The 19,383-nt window shown below is 41.6% G+C and overlaps 1 protein-coding gene across 5 annotated transcripts in view; it reads right to left on the bottom strand.

Moving 5' to 3' along the window:
- The window catches only part of MYO1B (myosin IB), a 109,250-nt gene that overhangs the window by 78,663 nt on the left and 11,204 nt on the right, over positions 1 to 19,383 (bottom strand). For 4 of the 5 annotated variants that reach the window (XM_058809108.1, XM_058809107.1, XM_058809109.1 and 1 more), the window contains 2 exons: positions 13,662 to 13,802; positions 269 to 384 (listed from right to left, as the gene is read on the bottom strand). In XM_058809108.1, coding sequence (XP_058665091.1) covers positions 269 to 384; positions 13,662 to 13,796 — 251 coding nt within the window. In that variant the 5' untranslated portion in view covers positions 13,797 to 13,802. Of the gene's footprint in view, positions 1 to 268; positions 385 to 13,661; positions 13,803 to 14,231; positions 14,264 to 19,383 lie in introns of those variants that run through there. The other variant, XM_058809106.1, reaches the window with a different exon arrangement.

The raw sequence follows: 19,383 nt of genomic DNA, 5'->3' as shown, positions 1-19,383 counted from the left end.
CACAGTGCTGTAATACTGGCTACTGCTAACGGTTAGGGAGGAATGCTCTGAAATGCACATACCAGGGCCTAAGTGCATGAAAGAAAAAGGGAAACTCATTTTAACTTCACTTTAAAATATGGCTGAGCTAATAAAATTTCGTTTTGGGGGAGTGGTGGTGTGATTTTCATTTTGGTTGCTTTAATCAACAGATCTTTTGAGGAGAGAGACAGCTGGTACCATCTGTTCCCAGAGAGAATGAAAACTAAAATTTCTTTGCTGTACTTACATGTGAGGACTGAGTTCATAAAAGTTTCGGTTTCTGTATTCTTCCACTTTCTCTGGAGTATAAATGGGGAGAGATCTGTAGGGGTTTATTGATATTACCACGCTGCCAATGTATGTCTGTTGAAGGAAAAGAGAAAATTATTGTGGGGTTTTCTTTTTGACATACTTTTGCTGCTTACATATTATTTGCCCATTTCATAATTTTGTGGAAACAAGCAAAGAAAAAGACCTAATTGTAGCAATGAATAAATATGTTCATACTTTCCAAAACACCTTTTAGATACTCTCTCTGTTGGGTCCCAAGTAGCTATTTCTTCATAACTGAAAGCCTCTTATGAACATTTTCTAAAAGAAAGCCCAATCATACTATATTTCTGTGACTAATTCAGCTGAGGGAGGGAAGGGCTGAAGGACACAGATGTTCACGAAGAACTGACTCCATCCGCATGGCAAATGTCACACGAGCTTTGCTGCAGCCCTTGGCCACTCACGCCAAACCCCAAAGGGCAAGGCTGGCACTGGACTGTGCCCCTCTTCCCAAGGAGGAGCCTTATGTCACCTTGTCAAAGCCTCAGGCACAGAAGAAGCCAGAAGGGGAACAGGTTATTGCCTTGGACAGGTTATTGCCATGGACCCTCAGCAGATGTGAAGTGCAATTTTTATTTCCAGATTCTAAATGTACTTCCTATCACCCTTGGGAAGCAAAGGGAGAAATGTGTTGTTTCACTCTGTAGATCCCATGCACTGGTGGGCTCAAGGAAGACCAATTCTGCACACCATGACTCCCATGTCTGCTCATGACACCATTAACCTGAATCCTTAAGCCTACTGTCAGATATCCCACAGCTTTCTGTGCCACCCTCCAGCTCCAAGGGCTGCACTCAAATACACTGAGTGGCAAAAAATGCCAAAACTCCATTCCACCCTGCCTGCAGGTACTGACCAAAGATTAATAAAAACCCCAAGTGTTTGGTATCTCTTTCCACAGCTGTGAAACAAATAAACAACACCTGATGAAACATGGTTTTTCCAGTAACCAGTGCTCCCTGGGAGGTGTATATGCTCTACACAAAGCCACAGGTTCCCATTACTTGGATTACATTTGCAGAACTACAGAAGGGGAAAAACAAAAAGAGTTTTTTTTTTTAATGTGCTATGATTCTAAAGGGCTTCTGTGCTGATATCTCAGCACCTGAAAATCAGTATTTGGATTTTCCCCCACAACACTTTTTAGAGAAAATACTGTAATTTGTACTTTGAAATGGAAGGAGAGGCATGAAGAGCCCAAGCTACTGAGCAAGCAAGTTCAGTAGAGCACCCAATTATGGCCAGGGCTGAAATAAGAAATGAAAAATATTAATTGTTGCAACCCTTCCAGATCTAACTTCCACGCCTAAAGCAATTTCCTGCTAAATGCTACTAAATCTGGTCCTAAGCAGAAAGCGAGGAGAGGAATATTTCCCATTTTCCATTGCACAGACACGCACAGGCAAGCTGTGAACTCACATGGCATCTCCTGTCCCAAACTGAGTGGCATAAACCAGACTGCAGTGATAAAACAAGCGGCATGAGGCCTCCAGAGACTCTCAAATCTCATCCTTTACTGTTTCCTATTCCTGGGATGGATCAGAAGCAGCCAAAAAATTAAGAGTTTTGCTCTTTTCAAGCACACACCACAGTGTGTGCTTATGTAAATGTTCTTCAAATAAAGAAAAAATTGTTCTAGTTTTGTGGTCATCCTCCCCCTATGGAGGAAATTATTTTCCAACTGTGTCTAATCTCTTTGGCTGAACAAGATGGAAATGCTAAAATTGCCTTTCTACAGTGTTTACTTTGCTCTCTCTCAATACAAGTGGCCTTGGCAATTTCGAAGTCTACAGATTCCTGGCAAGACTAACAGATGCCCAAGACTAAGAAGCTTTCTAGTCTTCCCAAATGCACAGATAGCCCAATTAGGACTCTTTTCTGATAAAACAATAATAAATTGTTTCCTCTTAAATCTTAGGAATTTGTGAGCTCAGCCTGTTGTTAAACCAGTGCTGTAAAGTATCAGAAAAGAGATGAAGGCCAAATCTCAAACATTATATTTTGAAACATGAATTCTTTGGAACACAAAGGCTTGTCCCTATTCTGCTATCATAATAGCATACAATTTGATTGCTAAGTTCCTTGAAGCACCCTGGGACTTTAAGATAAAGAAAGATTACTGAAAGTGAAAACCTTGATTTTTAATTTTGAACACAGGCATTTAAATGAGATTTATTTAGAACCATGTCTTCGTAGCTAAGTGCTGCTTAGACAATGTATTTTGGGAATTCAAGTCTGCTCTTTGCTGCCAGATATGAACAAATACGGGCCATTTCCTAAAATACTAATATTTCAAAAGGTCAAATGGCTATATTGAAACAAAGACATACTCCAATCCATTTTAAACACCAAGCCAAAGCGTGCCAAGAAGTCATTGGGTTTGTTGCAAAGCTGCTTACAAGAACTAATACATTTCCTCTTCTGAAAATGCCAATCTCTCAAAGCTGATGCCTAATAGCTACTTGCTCCTGGTGGTCTGTGAGATTGCACATAACAGGGATAAGCAGATCCGGAAAATAGCTTTCCCACATAACATCTGTCTTCCCACCAGAGCTCTATTATAAACAAACAAAATAAATGGCTTAAATCCTCCAGCGAGCGACAAGCACAGGAACATTCCAGTGCTGAAAGCAGAACGCCCAAGAGTAGTGGGAGACCATACCACAGCACCCCAGGGACAAAAGAGATTCTTGAATTTCCCTGCTTAAGGTCAAAATTGAAAAAAGAGTGGCCTCATGATGATGGATGCACAGAATACAGCCAGGAGATTTGATTTCTTTCTTGGTTTGACATGGTCTCCTTATGGAGGTTTGGATGAGATCTGCTGCCTCCTGGAGTTTTGCTAACTAGATTCCTGATAATACTCCTTCCTCACAATTTCTACATTATTGAAACTCACAGAGATGGATTCTGTGAGTTTTTGCTCAGAACACAAAGCAAAAGGACCCTCACTCAATCATTTCTCAGTGCATCTCTCATGTGGCACAGCAACACTGCTTCAGAACAGAGCGTTCAAATTCTGTCAATTCAAATTTCTGTCAGCTTAAAGGACAACACACTCTGCATTCTCCACCAAAACAACACATACAACTCATTCCTCTTCAGATAAGGGGTTAACACCTCAAGCAGGAAGAAAATTCCAAACTCCAATTCAACTGGAAAAGCTGCTAATGTTTGTTACACATCACTTCTAAATACTGGTCCAGATGCAATGACCACGACTCTTTGATGTCCCACTTTCTCCCCCTAGGTCTGGAAGCCAATGTAACCACTTGGGGGAAGATATCAGTGCTACTCCAAGTTTACAGGGACCATGCAAGGCCTTCTGAGCCTTCCTCACCCAAGCAGAGTGGCTTAAGAAAAAGCCTCAAACAGCAAAATGATAACAAGGCTCTTGCTGCTTGTGAGAAATGCACAGGCAGCAGCCTCTTCCCAGTCAAAGGTTAGGGAAAGTTATTGCTATAAACTGGACATTTCCAGCTGAGAAGCTGCAGAAACCTTTCAGTGAGCCCAGTGAAAGGTCCCCAAACACCTCTGCTGCCAGGGTCACAGTGAAATCTGATACACAGGACAGAGACAGTGCAGGCCAGCCCAAGAAGGGCATCCTTTGGAAGAGCGCTAGTACAACTAACAGAATATTTCACACCCTGGGACACAGTATATTAATAAAGCTGTTTTTCCTCCTGTCAAAGTTAGACTTGCAGAGCCCCAAGGGCCAGAAGAGAGGAGATTGCATCTGCAGAAGCCAGGGAACACTGCTGACACCAGTTCAGGCAGCAGCACAGAAGTTATCCAACTGGGGCTGCTGTAAAAGCCCTCTCTGTATCCTTAAAAGCTTTTCTGGATCTGTGGCAATCTCTGCAAAGCAACCTTCTGCAGAGGTTAAAATCATTCAACATCTACTCGGATTTGCGGCAAGCCTTTTGGAATTGTAGCCTACATCCCTTTTGTCAGCTCTGCTAAAATCAAACCCACTGCTTCTTACCTCTTGTAGCCTGTAGCAGCCCAGAGAAATTGCTGCTGCACACAAGTCAGTCCTGCTGTAAAATGCCCCAAGTGCAAATGTACCTGGCAATTGCACTAATTTCCAGGGGGCACCAAGGTTTCTCTCTATTTATTTAATTTGTTAAACTTTGGAGCACAGAAATAGAAAGCAAAGAAATTTTAGTAAAATAAGATTGCTAGCTTGGATTCTTCCATTTATGCAGGCCAATTTTAAAACTCCAGATATACATAATACACATTCCTTTAGTAATGGCTGTGCTTAAATAATCATTTGGTTCCTAGATCTTTGAAGAGTTTCAGATCATGCCTCCAAAACGATTCATTGAAATGGGAGACAAAGTAGATCAAAGAAAAGTGTGACTAGGTTTTATTAGAATTAATCCAAAACCAAGGCTTGCCCAGCACTGTTTTCACTGGGGTGGAGGAGAGCTGTGTTTTGGTTTTCAGGTGTTTTTTTTTTTTTATGTGACACATGAAAAATATCTTTCTAACGTAATACCCATATTCCTTTGTATTTGCCTGACCTACTGCAGTTGTGGATCTTGCCAACTCATAAGCATGTGTGCCACTGCATGTTCAGAACAGCTGAGGCCAAGGAGATGGCAGAGGAAGCCTGTACTTACATGTTCTAAGTGTTTTCAGCTGCCTCAATCTCAAACAGAGCCAGGCAAATTTAAAACTACAACTTTACTCTATAACGAAGTTTCCCATTTTAACAAGCATTACCAGATAGATCAGTACTGTATTAAAATATCACCTATTATTTGAACAATCATGCTGTGAGCTCAAATTTGTTTTACATTGTGCTTGGCCATAACAAAATAATAGCTAAATGCACTTTGCCTCTGGTCCACTGTGTTTTTTCAGGTTGGAAGCACAAAGTTGCAAGAGTTGATGTTTGAAAAGAGTAAGGAAGAGAGCAACATCAAGACTAAAAGCAAAAGAACCTGAGCCCATTGCTGTTTCTGGGGCTTTGATTTACTCCATTCCTGTGTATGGCAATGGAATGTTTGTACTGCTTGGTGGAGAGGGATGGGCAGGGTACTTGAAAAAGACAAACAAACAAACAGACGTGGATTTCATCCTGTAACACTCCAGGGTTTGCCGGCACCGTTCCACAGCAGCACACACAAAATAAACCCCACCTGTGATCCAAGCTGAGCAGCTGCACTTCAGGTTGAGGCCATCCTGGGCCAACACTGCTTGTGCTTCAGTGAGCTGGGAGCTTGAGCAGAGAAATATATCACTGGATACATCACTGGACTGCTGAACAAACACAGACTACTCTCCATCATGATGAAAACCCTCTTGCTCAAGCCCACCTTCCCAGAAACAGCATTTTAGTCCCAGAAATACAGTGGACAAAGTCTGTATGTTGTAATAGGAAAAAAACCCCAGTCCTGGTAAACTATTCTATGTGCTTAATGCAGTTATTAACCAGGACAAGCAGCCTTGTAAGACCTGCATGGGACAGTAAAGGCTGTTAAAAAACATACCCAGAGGAGCAGTGGATGAGGTCCTGAAGGGAAGAGAAGGGAAAAACAATCAAGGAAAATAAGAAAGTGAGGAGACAAAATAACAGTCCTGTACAAAGTACATTAATGGCTGATATAATGACTCAAGAAAGAAAGCTCAAAGAGGTCACACAAAGGCAGAAGCCTACATTTGCATCCCAGAGCAAATAACGACAACACAGGTAACCTAAGCCAAAGAGGATAACCACACTACTAAAATGTTCTTCAATATGGGCTTGATCCTGCAAGCCACTGTGCAAGCAGCAGCAGCCTGGACAAGCTGTGGGCAGCCAGCAGTGGCCAGGACCAAGCCCTTAAGTGCACTGCAAGCTGTTTGAGATCCAAGCCCTGGAGTAAGAGCAGCTCATGTGCCAGAAGACACCCACACTGCAAGTCGGAGCGGGTACGCGGAGTGGATGCGCGAGCGCAGATGATGGGGTTTCACTGCTGAGCTTCTTGAGGGCACAGAAATCTCTGCCCTGCTCAGTGAGCATTGCTGCTAACCTCAATATCATCATGACAGACTCCAGTGCTGATGTTAATGAAGCAGGCTAATCCTCTTTGCTCGTCTCCTCTCTGGCTACACGGGAATGATTTATACAAACAAGAAGAGTCCATACACAGGATACAAACACAGGCAAAACCTGAAAATAAGCAATGAAGAAGTCAACTCAAAGGTGACATGAGGAATTTTCAAGACAGTGTTTAAGCACCCCCAAACATCAGTGCTTGCCCACTTTTCAAAAGAGAAAGACTTGTTTTCACAAGCAAACAGTAGCTGGAGATTGGATATGTCTGTGCCAAGAAACCACTGGTGAAAACATTAGTGAGAGCACTCATTCCAAAATGTTCCATTATTTCTGTATGAATGAAAGGTGGGGGGAGAGAAGGGGAACTTTCTGCCCTGTTGCAGCCAAGGCTATCCTATGCTCTTCAGGGTGAAAGCCATGTTTTTACAGCCCTTGGACATTTTTGCTTTTATTTCTTCATTGGTCAGTCCTTCATTAATCTTTCAGTGTTTTGGTTCCATATAACATGCACTGAAACCATCAATAAATGCCCTAGATGTCATCATCACCTTAGGGAAGAAACACACAATATTTTGAGGCAAAGCTAACACTGTAACTGGAGGCATTTCCTACACTTTCTCCTCTCTTTTTTTCAAAGTATCACATCAGAGGCAAAGAAGAAGGAATGTGTAGGGGAGGAGAAGACCCCTACACACAGCCCACCAAATGCATTCAGTTTTCTCTGATCCTTATGACTGTTTTCTTACTCCCTCATGCAAATGCTGCATGGAGCCCTCCAAGCAGTGCCTCAAACACAAGGCTCTGCATCGTGGGAGCTGTACAAAAAAGAAGGGAAACAAAGCACTGCCTTGAGATAAATAACTCTCCTCCCACAAAGCCCTTCAAGGTAAAAAGCAGCCAACCTGCTGTGAAAATCTTTACTCCCGACTCTGGGCAAGTTATAAAGTTTGTTTTGCTGCAGCAGGCTGATGTGAAGGGCCAGAGGACCCGCAGGATTTTTATCTAGATAACAAAGCAAGGCAAGATTTGCAGGGAGGCAGAATACTTCTTCGGCCACAAGCTATCACAGAAAAGATGTGCCTTGGGCACAGAAGCCTTTCTTCACATCTGAAGAAGCAGCAGGCTTCAAGGTCCTAGCCTGTGGCAGCTGCAACAATATTATTACTACAACTCAGTAGCTTCCCTCAAAGGGCAAAACTGTTGAGGCACTGATGGGAAAATTGCTCAAATTGACACAGGCATTCCCCAAGGGAGGAAGAGAAGGAGATGCGAGGAAGCTCAGGTCCCCTGGGCTCCCATCACAGGCAGATGGATGGCTGCTCTGATCCAGCTCTCAAACCACCCTGCCTTCAAGAAGCTGGATGGCCACCACACCTGCCACTGCTCCAACTCCCAAAGGGAGACCAGCAGCCCAGGATGGACTTGCTGGATGAACACAAGTAAACACATGAAAGGACAAGAGAGCAGGGTCAGATCTGGCAGGGGGAAAGACTCTCAGGGGTGTTGCTGCAGGAGCAGCAAAGCACAGTCCTGCCACCAGCCAGCACACACGCAGCTATGACGTACCCAAAATCCACAGGGGACAACGACCCTCATCCAAACCCAACAAAAAACCCCACCTGGCCCCAAGAACAACATTTTAAAGGTGAACATGATCATGCTGGCATCAGCACAATGAAACTGAGAATAAAATTGAACTTCAACAGTCACTGAGTTACTACTACCACAGAGACCTTCCCAGCAAGCTGCATTTGTGTTTCCCAGCCTCACAAGACTCTTCTTTACGGGATCAATGGAATGGCTACACAAGGCTGATGCAGACCAGGACAACTGGTCTCATTCACATAAATGTGTTCCCTACCCTGTTCTTGCAAATGTAGCATCTGGAATACCAGGTACGAGTGCAGCAGGAACAAAGCCACTGTGCTTGATAGCAATTCAGTGAAGTCCTAAATAATCTAAGGTAGCTGAAAATGGGATGAATCAATAGTACAGACAAACACACTGGAAAGTCAAAACCAAAAAGGCTAACCCTAAAATATTAAAGCAATTAAGATCAACAGGAAGGAGCTCAGTCTATGAACAAGCACATGTCAACAGCCATGCCAGCAGAAGGCAGCCGCAAGGATGGTACCTCAAACAGATAAAACAGAGTTATTACCCTGGAATGCCAAATATTTAATGTTTCAGTGATAAAACAACAAATGTTCAGTAACATAAGACTGCTGCTGCCCAAAGCAGCCCACAAACTCCACGCACCAGAAAATACAAATTAAACGCTGACATCAGAGAAAGATTCTGTTTTGTTGTAAGAACAAAAAGCAAACAAACATTTTCTTGTAAGGAACAAAATGTTGACCTCTGCAAATTTGGGAAGACTTCAAGAAACAACATAACTGTGGGGAAAAATGTGCAGGGCAGCAGAATAAAGCCATATCTGACCTCTAAAGGCTGACTCCTGTGAGCCTACGCAGCTCCACTCCCCTCCAGACTCCTCACACCTCCCTTGACACTTCCACGTGTCTCACAAAGCAACAAACCCAGCATAGAAATAAGTTTCAGACCAATACAAATACTACATTTTACCCAAAATCTCTACCATTCATGAGTCACTGTAAATGCATATATAGACAGATATAGCCCCCTCCCCATTTGTCAGCATCCCAAACTGCAAAGGAAAAATAATTGCTGAATTGGATTGGGCGAGCATATTTCAGCCAACTTAGAGAAAAAAAAACAAACCTTAAGAGAGGGAGTTCAACAGAACAAGTCAAAAATTCCTCAATCACACACCAACTGAATTTTATGAATGTATTTAAAGTTTTCCATGCGGTCTGCAGGTCACACATTTTAACCACACAAACTGCTCCCTGAAACCTTCAAATAATCAACATTGTGGGATTCTTTCCTACTTGCTAATGCATTGCCCATGAGCCACATTTTACTTCGTAAAGTTAACGAAAGACTCCCACGGGCTTTTGTTACCAACAGTTACAGAAAAGAGCTTTTGTGGAACAGCAATGCAAATTTTATCAATGTAAAGTTTAAGAGTTGCAAAAACAATATAATAAACAATTACAGCTTTCTAATGAGATTTTTCTTGGTCAGACATACCTCAGACATTTCCAGACATGACTAAACTCTAAGATTCCCATTTCCAATTAACACATGCGTGTTACCCAACAAACCCTCCCCCTCCCAAAGCCACTCAGCATGAGATTACTGCAGAATCTGATGGTCTTTAGTAGAATATTTGGCCTAACTCCAGCTCCACCAGCCTTCATACTTATTTTTATAGGCACAGCCTCCAGCTTTGTGCTCTAGTATGTAACACAACACCCAAGTCTATTAAACTTTCCATCAAATACACATAAAATTGAACAACAGGTAATCAGGCCACAGTCTGCTCCCTCACTCTAAGGAGGGAGCTCATTGCCATGTTTGCACCATGGCATGAAACTTTGCCAATGTCCTTGAAGGGCTTACAGTGCCTGAGATGATACAAAAGGGCCATCAGAGCTAAATGCTAAACGCTTCTGCAAAGGCAGCTCTGGTGGAGATATCTAGAGTTTCAAAAGGGAAAATGGAGCTGGCACTAGGATCTCCAACATCAAACATTCAGCATTGAACATAAAAACTGTTAAAGAGACTAGAAAAGGCAAAAAATTTTCTAGTGGAATGAGCCCAACTATCTTGTCATCCTTGGCTATGGGGAGGGGAGAGGTTTGGCATTGTTCACTGATGGCTCGATCTGAGTCTCACGTTTCATAGAATCACAGAAGAGTTTGGGCTGGAAGGAATATTTAAAGGTCTGTAGTCCAGTCAATCCCCTCTGCAATGAGCAGGGACATCTCCAACTAGATCAGGTTGCTCAGAATCCATCTCCATGGTGATCTTGAATGTTTCCAGGGATGAGGCAACTACCACCTCTCCGGACAGCCCATTACAGTGCTTTACTATCCACACCATAAAGAAAATGTCTGGCTTATTATCTAGTCTAAATCTACCCTCTGAGTTTAAAACCAATATTCCTCATCCTGTCACAGCAGGCTTTACTAAAAAATCTTGTGCCCATCTTTCTCTAAGTCTCCTTAGTGAGTTTACCTACCAAGACTGGCTAACACCATCATGCAGCACCTGGCCAGCCTCACAGCATCTTCAAAGCTATCCATGTTACAGGTCTCATTCCTCACAACAAACCCTTCTGAAGGTTACAACTGCAACTCCCCTTAAAAACTGACATGTGTAGCACAGACAGAGCCTTCAGTCTGCAGGAAACAGCTTAGAAAACCATGTTGGGTAAGCCTGGTTTGCTGCAGCTTGACTTTGTTCTTTAAACTTGAGCACAACTTCTGGCAATGCCTGCAGTGGAATACTGACACGAGGGCTGAACTTGAGCCCACAGCTCAGCCATTAAAGGACAAATCCATTCCTACTGCCCTCTGAAAGGATCCTGAGGGGTCAATTTCTCTGTGCAGCTTGTTGGAGCAGCAGAAATCTGCAGTCTTGGTTAAGCACCAGCAGCAGACCTTCAGTAGAGCAATTTGGTTTCCCCTGGATGCAAATTACAGATTTTACATGGTAAAACAAGCCCTACTTGCAGGTGTAACAGAGGCTCCATTGTGCCCATCAGAGTCTAAAACCAGAAATGCAAAGTGTAGTTGCCATGAGTGGCAGCAGCAAGAAGATAGAGAAGAGTTTGTACTTGAAAACTAATGTGGTTGTTACAGTGAGCACCATTCCAACTGTTACTGTTTTACAAATTTTCTAAAATATGCACAAAATTTGCAAGGAGGCAAAACCCAGCAGATATGGAGAGGAGACAATATTCCTCAAGTGATTTGGTAAATAAAACCATCCAGCATCACAAGCCAAGTAACTTGCATACTTGGTAGCAGCATGTGGCACAGGCATGAACATGTCTTTTTTCCACCATTGTATGTAGTGAATGTTTTAATATTTGCAAAGATCATTTGGCCTTGATATTCTAGATTCACACACAGAGCTTGTAAGACCTTGAAAAAACAGACTTTCCCACCTGCAAGCCAAAGGATCCTACATTGCTAGGGAAAAGTGGCACCTGCTATCACCTACCAAAGGACATAATACAGATAATTAAATTGCACATCAGTGCCAGGTGCAGCAGAATCAGAAACTGGGGGAAATACATAATTCAATGTCACCATCTCAAAGAAATGTGTGTTTGAACACACATTGTCAACTAGCTCATAACAGCAGATAACAACAAAATAGAAAACCCATTTGCTATTAAAACATTCAGTTTCTTTCAAGAAAAAAAACTATCTAGTCTGAAATAAGCAGAAACATGTAATTAAATGCAATCCATAGCAGCTGACAGGAAAATCCATAGCAGTTGACTGGAAAAAAAAAAGAAACCAAAACCCCCCTTGGGAAATCCACTTGCATAAGTTTTATAGCAATCCTTCATAAGAAACTGCACAGTCCAGGGTGCCCTCACAAAACAGGTTTGCATCTTTAATGCTTTAAATAAAACTCTCAAATATGACCCAAAGATTGGGCTGGGTGCTGCTGCCTCCTTTAATCTCCAGGCAAACAGCTCTTTCCTTTTCTTTTCCTTCATTTTTTCTTGAGTTGAATGGAATGGGATGATTCAGAATCACCCACTGTTACTGCAGGCACTAGGAACAGAGTATTAACCCTAAAACTGATGTGGAACATATTAAGCATACAAGTCACTGACTGGAAAAAAAAATAACTGAATCCCAGAAGAGACAGCCACTGCAGTTATCAAAAATGAAAGATTTGCCAGAAACAAGATGAAAGAGCAGAAAAGAAAAGTCTGATATCTACTTGTTTGTATGAACATCCAAGGGTTATCCATAGGGCACAGAACACATTTTCAAGGAACAAGGAAAATTCAAGACACAAAGTTTCACAAATGTAACTCTCAAAGGTATAACAGAAATGTAAAAACAAAAAGGTTCATTTTTTTAACCATTGAGGAAAAAATCTCTCCACAAATAAACATCATTTTGGTTTCTTCTTCAACAAGTTTTTCATGGATACTGAGAGTCTTTTCTTAATCTAATTTTATTGTTTAATTTAAATTGTCAGTACAACCTGAAGGAGCAATCAGTGGAGATCATACAATAGCATTTAGGAGTATAGTAATACGTATATTACCAACCTAATGTGTCCAGAAAAGGGAGCAGGCCTGGTTGAACAAGAAAATTGACAAGAAGGATATGGCAGACAATGAATAGCAGGGGTAGAAAAGCACAGACTATCACTAAGGGATAGAAGAAGCAAACAAAAACAGCACAAATCCTCCCATACCTTCTTTCCAATCTCCAGTATAATGAAACCATCATGGTTCAAATGCTCAGCAAGAATGAAAAATATAATCACCCCAAAACTTAAAAAGGGGAGGAAGGGTAAATTATAATTAAGTTCAGAACACCTATTTGATTTGAGTAAGCTGCAGACACAATTGCTTGCAGATCACAGATATACTTTGGTTAAATATTTAGGCTCACCAGCAGCCTTGGAAAGTCTCTCCAAACCATTAAGTTCACACACCCTAAGCACAAAAACAGATACAATACCGTGCACATTTTAGCAAAAGTGGAACAAAGAGATGAAGCAGGAAATGAAAGGCTTAACTGGAATCACCATTTGTCTCTTCATTCCCTGCCTTGTGTTTCAACTGCCAGTTCACATGTCTCCTGTGATCATCACTCAGAGATTAATATGCCTGAAGACTTTGATTACTTCCACATATATCCAAGCTCATTGTATTTAGTTTAAAACCCAACCATTGTAATAAACACAACCCTTTTTGCAAATCAAAGATAGCAGGCAATATTTAAGTTACCCTTAGCATATTCTGAGCATGTATTGTTTCTGCTTCAGCCCGCTCTAACATCCTGGAAGTGCCTTCCCTGTAAATGAATTATTTATAACTGCAGTGCCCTCTGACAACAGGAGCATCAAAGTTACTGCCAGCAGCAGTTCTGGAACTGTTCTTTATGAAAATCACAGGTCTCCCATGTCGTGTAATGGAGAAACAGAAAAAGGAAAAATATCCCAGATGGGGAAGATCAAATGCAAAGAATGTAGTACAGGAAAGGCTAAAGCACAAGTAAGGTTTAAAACATCCCTAATACAATAGATAATGTTCAGGCACTCAGTCTGTGTGTATTCTTATAAATAAACACATATCTTAAGAATGACAGTATAGCTCCCCATAGGATGTTATTTTTTAACATATACTCACATAAACTTCATTGTGATCAAAGCGCTTCTTCAGGTTATTGATGAAGGAATCTTCATCAAGTGGCTCTAAAAGAACCATATCTCCCACTCCAATCATGTCATCTAAAAGCGATGTCTTGACCTCCATTTTGGCCATTTTGTCCTGAGAAAAACAAAAAAAGACCAAAAATAAAACAAACAGCAAAGTTTAGCTCAAGGTTACTCTAATTATTCACAGGCATTATCTAGTAACACAACTTCAGGAATAAAAGTTGAAAGAACGCTACATTAAAATTATGTTTCCAAGGAACATTCTCAAGGTCATTGCATCTACCCAGGTAGTCCACATGATTCCAAAATGTAACTTCTAATAGTCAACAAGGCCTTCTGGTCCACTTGACATTAAACATGAAACTACTAGAAACAGGAGTGAAGATTCCAGTGGGCATCAAAACCAGAGTATTTGGATGACTTCAACACCTTATTCAAGTGCATGCAAGTCTGTGTTTTATCAAAAGCTTCATCAGAATCTCCAGAAATTAAATTAGAATTCAAGTTTGTCAATAACTCTGAGTTTCTTTTTCACGCTTACTTGCATTTTTCCTCCTCCATTAATATTGAAATGGAAACCAACTCAGTGAAACCGCTCAGAGACAAAAACCACACTATTTGATCTTAGTTCATGAACCGTGGGTTCTAAAGTAATGCTGGTATTGGCTACATGAAGCTACCAAATTACTTCATTTACTTGTAATTTTGTTGCTGGAGAGAACATTTTCACGGGGCAGCAACAATCCAGCTGATAAGTGGAGACACTGCACGAATATACTCGGAGTGGCAAAGGCCAGAAGCTGGGCTTGAGCAGGGGACCAGGATCAAACAAAACAAAGTAAGCAAGCCTGATAAAGGAAGTCATTTAGACAAAGAAGTCAAGGTCAGGCCAAAACTTGGCACTTATTCGATCCTCCCAGCCTTTTATGCCTCCAATCCAAACGCTGGAGATTAGTGAGCTCCTCAGGAGCTCTGGGCACATAGTTGCTGCTTTCAGCTTCCACGAGGAGACTGGAAAATGGATGGATTCACAGCGGCGGCCACAAACAGGGAGCCAGAGGTGAGAGAACAGCTTTGCTGACCACACAAACCAAGGCCCAGCCACTGCACAGCTACAGCCACACAGAACAGCAGCTCAGCTTCACCAGTCAGCTGTCAGCTACACAATTCTATCAGGCTCTCCTTGGTCCCCCTACCATTGCCTTGCATTTTAATTCTAAATATTTTTTCTTGTTTCCCAAAGTGCCATTGAGCAGCTATTACCTCCTATAACCAGTGCTACCTTGCCACAGTACCTCTCCATGAGATCACTAATTTAAAACAAGCAAAGTCTTTTATCTCTCCCTTCTCCCTGCAGCCACAACTTCACTAGAGGTTATTTGATGTTTTTCATCAGTGAGTGACATTTGAGGGATTTTAGATCAAGACTTAAGTCTTGCTTGATGTTTTTCCAAATTCAACGAAGAGAAGCACAGCTCCACAGGCAGCTAGCAAAGTGATACAAAAAGATCCCCAAAACCTGAACCAAGCCTGGGAATTACTAGAAATTCACATGGAAATGCAAAAACAGTGCTGAACTATGGTAACCAACCAAAGCTGAGTCAACTCTGCTAAACAAACAAAAGAGCATTTATTTTAAACAGAAACACTGGACAAATATTTTTGTAGAGAAAGATACTTTTATTCTTAAAAGTTCACCTCTCTGAATCACCAAAAAAAATTTTAAACATTCGTAGAATCTTTTCAGAGGTATCACTTCAACTTCTGCATCCTATTAAGAAAAATTCTTTAAACTACCAATCTTGTTTCAGCGACCTAATTACTTCCCATACATCGACTAATGCTCAAATAACTTTTGAAGGCTGAAAAAATAAAGCTCTTCTCAAGTATGGAACTTATTAAATAATGGGTTTGTGGCCAAATATATAAAAAAAACCAACACAAAATCCTAATAAGGGCAATTTAAACCTAAAATTTAAGTTCTAAGTACAATACCTCATTTACCATTGTGAAATTACATACCACCTACCACACTTCATGCATCACTGCTTGGGAATTTCAAGAGCAAGAGCAGCCAAACCCATCAAAAACATCCATTTATTCCCAAATTCAGCACCATGTTTTGCAGAAGAGGTGTAGGAAGACACTATATCTATTTTCATAAGTTGGATCAAAAAGTTGTATACAGATATTGACTTATCAATATATTGGAAAAGTTCCATTTTATGGTCAAAGGTTAATTTTCAGCTTGGTTTTTTCCACAATAATTTACAGCATTCTATGATTAAAATATTTTTCATCAACTTGCAAGCCAGAAAATACTAGAAACCCAAATGATGAGAAAATTAACAGGCTGAAACAACTTATTGAATACTGATTGCTCAAAGCCATTTTCAATAGCCTAGCCTTTGCAAAAATTCATTAAAGATTACCTCCTACACTTATGTATGATTCAAGAGTGTTCTGCCATGGCAGCATTGTTGGCCTTTGCTTTGGTGGAATCCAATCTTAATCCCTGCTCTGGTTTAGCTAACAAAGGAAAATCCAGCCTGTGGGATAATTTGGTTGTCTATCTGAGGTAAAAAGTGGGAGGGGAAAAAGCACTGCTAAGAGAAACCAACAGTGTTTAAACACATATTAATCAATTAAATAGGACTTAATAACTGAAATTATTCTACTAGAAGAATGTAGTAGAAGATCAATATATAGCACTTTCAAAATACCAAATGCTAATTTTAGAACTAGCTTTATAAAAAAATGTCAAAAATCAGTACACTTCACAGAAAAATAATCAAGCCCTTGCAACATTACATGGCTAAACTTCAGAAAAAGCTCAGAAATGCAATCCAAATCCATGTCCAAGTATTTGCCATACACTCAAAGAAGCCTTGCAGCTGTTAATATTTCCCATCAGTGCTGCTGACAGTGTGCTCACCACAGTTTGGGAAGCAGTGGCAAACATAAAAGCAAGTGGCTTCTACTCTTAGATGTATTCACACACCTTTAAAAAGATGAATGCTACTCAAGAACCATTTACAAGAACCAGATCTAAGAGAGGGATGGGACCAGAACCTGCTCCCAGTGCCCGAGACATCAGGAGGATCAGATTCTTCCTTCAACATTTGCTGGTCTCACCCATATCCATTTACCACCTGAGGCTTCTCCCAAATTGACCCTTCTTGTCCCTAAAGGAAAGCTCAGCAGCATTCCTAAATATCTCCTTTTTCTGTAGGCAGTTGACAAATCTGTTCTTCCTCCCCTCGGTCTCATATCTAAGCCCTAAATTCAATGGAGTGAGAACATTTGCAACATGTTTCCATTCTCAGAAAAATATTTTAAAAGTCAATTCAGTAATCCTTCACAGTTTGATCTGTTTTATGTTGGACAATATGCTTGGGAGGAGAAGTGCTGGGCAGGCTGTGTCTTTAAACTGCTTTTATCCACACACTCCCACGCCACACAGAGCCTTTTAAAGCACAGACTGTTGTATCCACTGCTTGCAGTGCCTGGGATTGGGATAAAATTTACATTTTCAGCTGAATCTAAAACCATCTTGCCCCTCTTGGCCACAAGGATGGCAAATTAAAAATCACAGCATCCCACAGTCACAGCAACCCTATCATTGGCCATTTTCCGGAAAAAGAGCTAATGACAGCTATAAATAGAAGAGAATGCAGAGAACAGGCAAAACCCCCAAAGCCTTGCAGAATTAAATGCACACATTCTCCAGGGGGGAAATGAAGTAATGCCCTGTTATTGGCATACAGCACCTTATGGAATTGTCCCAGGTTTTCCACATCACCCTCCAACAGCAGAACAGCAACAATTGTCAGCAGCTTCCTACAGCTGTGCAGCCCTTAGCTCACACTCAGGAGTTTGGTGCACTGGAACTATCACTGCCTGCAGAGGTGGCTTGGCTCCTTTTTTTTTTTCCAGGCATTGTAGCAAGAGGACAATTTCCCTACCATCAAAACCAACACAGATGTACTCACATATGCTTCAAGCTCTGATTATTTAAAAACAAAACCAAACATTAAAACACCACAGGCTTTTGGTTTCACTACAACCAGCTTGCTCCCCTTTTCTCTAACTCTTAACAGGAACAATGTGCAACATCAGTAATTCAATAGTGGAGTTCAAGCTGATTTCATGTTCCAGGCCTGATCCTGAGCCCCTGCCAGGATGTAATTATGCTTGCCCACCCCTTCCCTGTTTTCTCTGTCAGGGAGCAATCAACCCACACAAGGTGGGGACACTGACAGGCCACTGCTGCAAAAAGCAGCCAGGGACACAATGTCATTATTTGAACAAAACAAAACCAAAAGGGGCTGCAACCATCATCTGGTGCTGCTGCTCATGACAAGCTTAAGTACCAATTTAGCAAGAGGCAGGATTTAAATTTATCCTGTTCTGATGCCCCAAAGGTGGAAGTTCATTGGAAACACCCTGTGCTGGTTCACCAGGCAAACTGAGGCAGACTCTGCAGCTGAACTGCTACAATGCCCTTTTCACTCAGAGCTGCATTTCCCTACATCAGCATGTGCGAAAAAGCGTTGATATCATCCAGAGGAAACCCCTGCTTTCCCTCCAGATCCCTCCCATCTGCTCTGCCAGGAACACCTGCACCCTCCTTCCCAGCTGGGACCGCTCTCAATTGTCGCTCTGACACATCCATGTCCTGTGGAAAAGAGCAGAAAACAGCTCCACGTTGCAGCCCGCTGTTTTTCCTGCAAGAAAATGGACTTGAGGAACGCGACAGACGAATTTCAGTAAGGAATGTTAATGGCTATCACAACATCAGTAAAAGCACTCAAAGAACTAAAAGGCTTCCTCTGACTCTCCATCTTTCCTTTTGGTTTTGCCAGTGTCCGGATAGCTTCTGAATTCCTTCCTTTCTCTGAGTACTACTGCACAAATCAGTGCTTTCCAAACTGGAAAAGTTTATAATTTGGAGCTTTTGAATTAGCTAATGCTTCTCACATCTTACCTACCAAGCAAGAGCTGTTATTTGAAGCCTTGTGCAACCTCTCGTAAATTTCCGTGGGCACCCAACATGACACACGTGTACCGGGTTCCTTGAGCACTTAACAACAACCAGCCCTGGTGAATTACAAAAGTAAAATGCGGCATTACGGGGTGTTTTTGTACCGGGACCGCAGGAATGTTTGCATTCAGCATCAGCTAAATGGGAACAGCCCTTCAGCAACATCAGATTAGGGCAGTTTCGCACCAGTGACTGCAATTTAGATGACAGAAGATCTGACCAGAGAACTCCACAGGAGAAACGAATACTCCACTGGCCTCTGCTACCAAACACCACACATTTATCTAAAGATTGGGTAATTTTCAAGAAAGAATCAGGCCACTTAAGGTACTGTTGAACAAACAGCTGCAACCACTGAGGCAATATCATCTTTTAATAGTTTAACAATGGAGGCTTAAGTGCAGTTTAGAAAAACTGATAGTGGGATGATTAGCCTGCATTAGGACATGTACAAAATGTTTGCTGGGACATCATCTCCTCCGGATGTAAACAGTGGATGAAACTTCCTTCATTACCAGGACTCAGGTTCTTCAAAAATGCACAAGTGAGAGGTTTGGCTGTTGCTGAAGTTCTTTGGGGCTTGTTGGGGGGGTTTTAGGGTTTTTGTTTTGGTGTGGGAGGGGGGTGTTTTCTCTTTTATTTTTACATT

Source organism: Ammospiza caudacuta, chromosome 8 (assembly GCF_027887145.1).
Source record: "Ammospiza caudacuta isolate bAmmCau1 chromosome 8, bAmmCau1.pri, whole genome shotgun sequence".
Taxonomy (NCBI): Eukaryota; Metazoa; Chordata; class Aves; order Passeriformes; family Passerellidae; genus Ammospiza; species Ammospiza caudacuta.
Note: the sequence above shows the minus strand (reverse complement) of the source record. Positions and strands in the feature narration are given on the sequence as shown.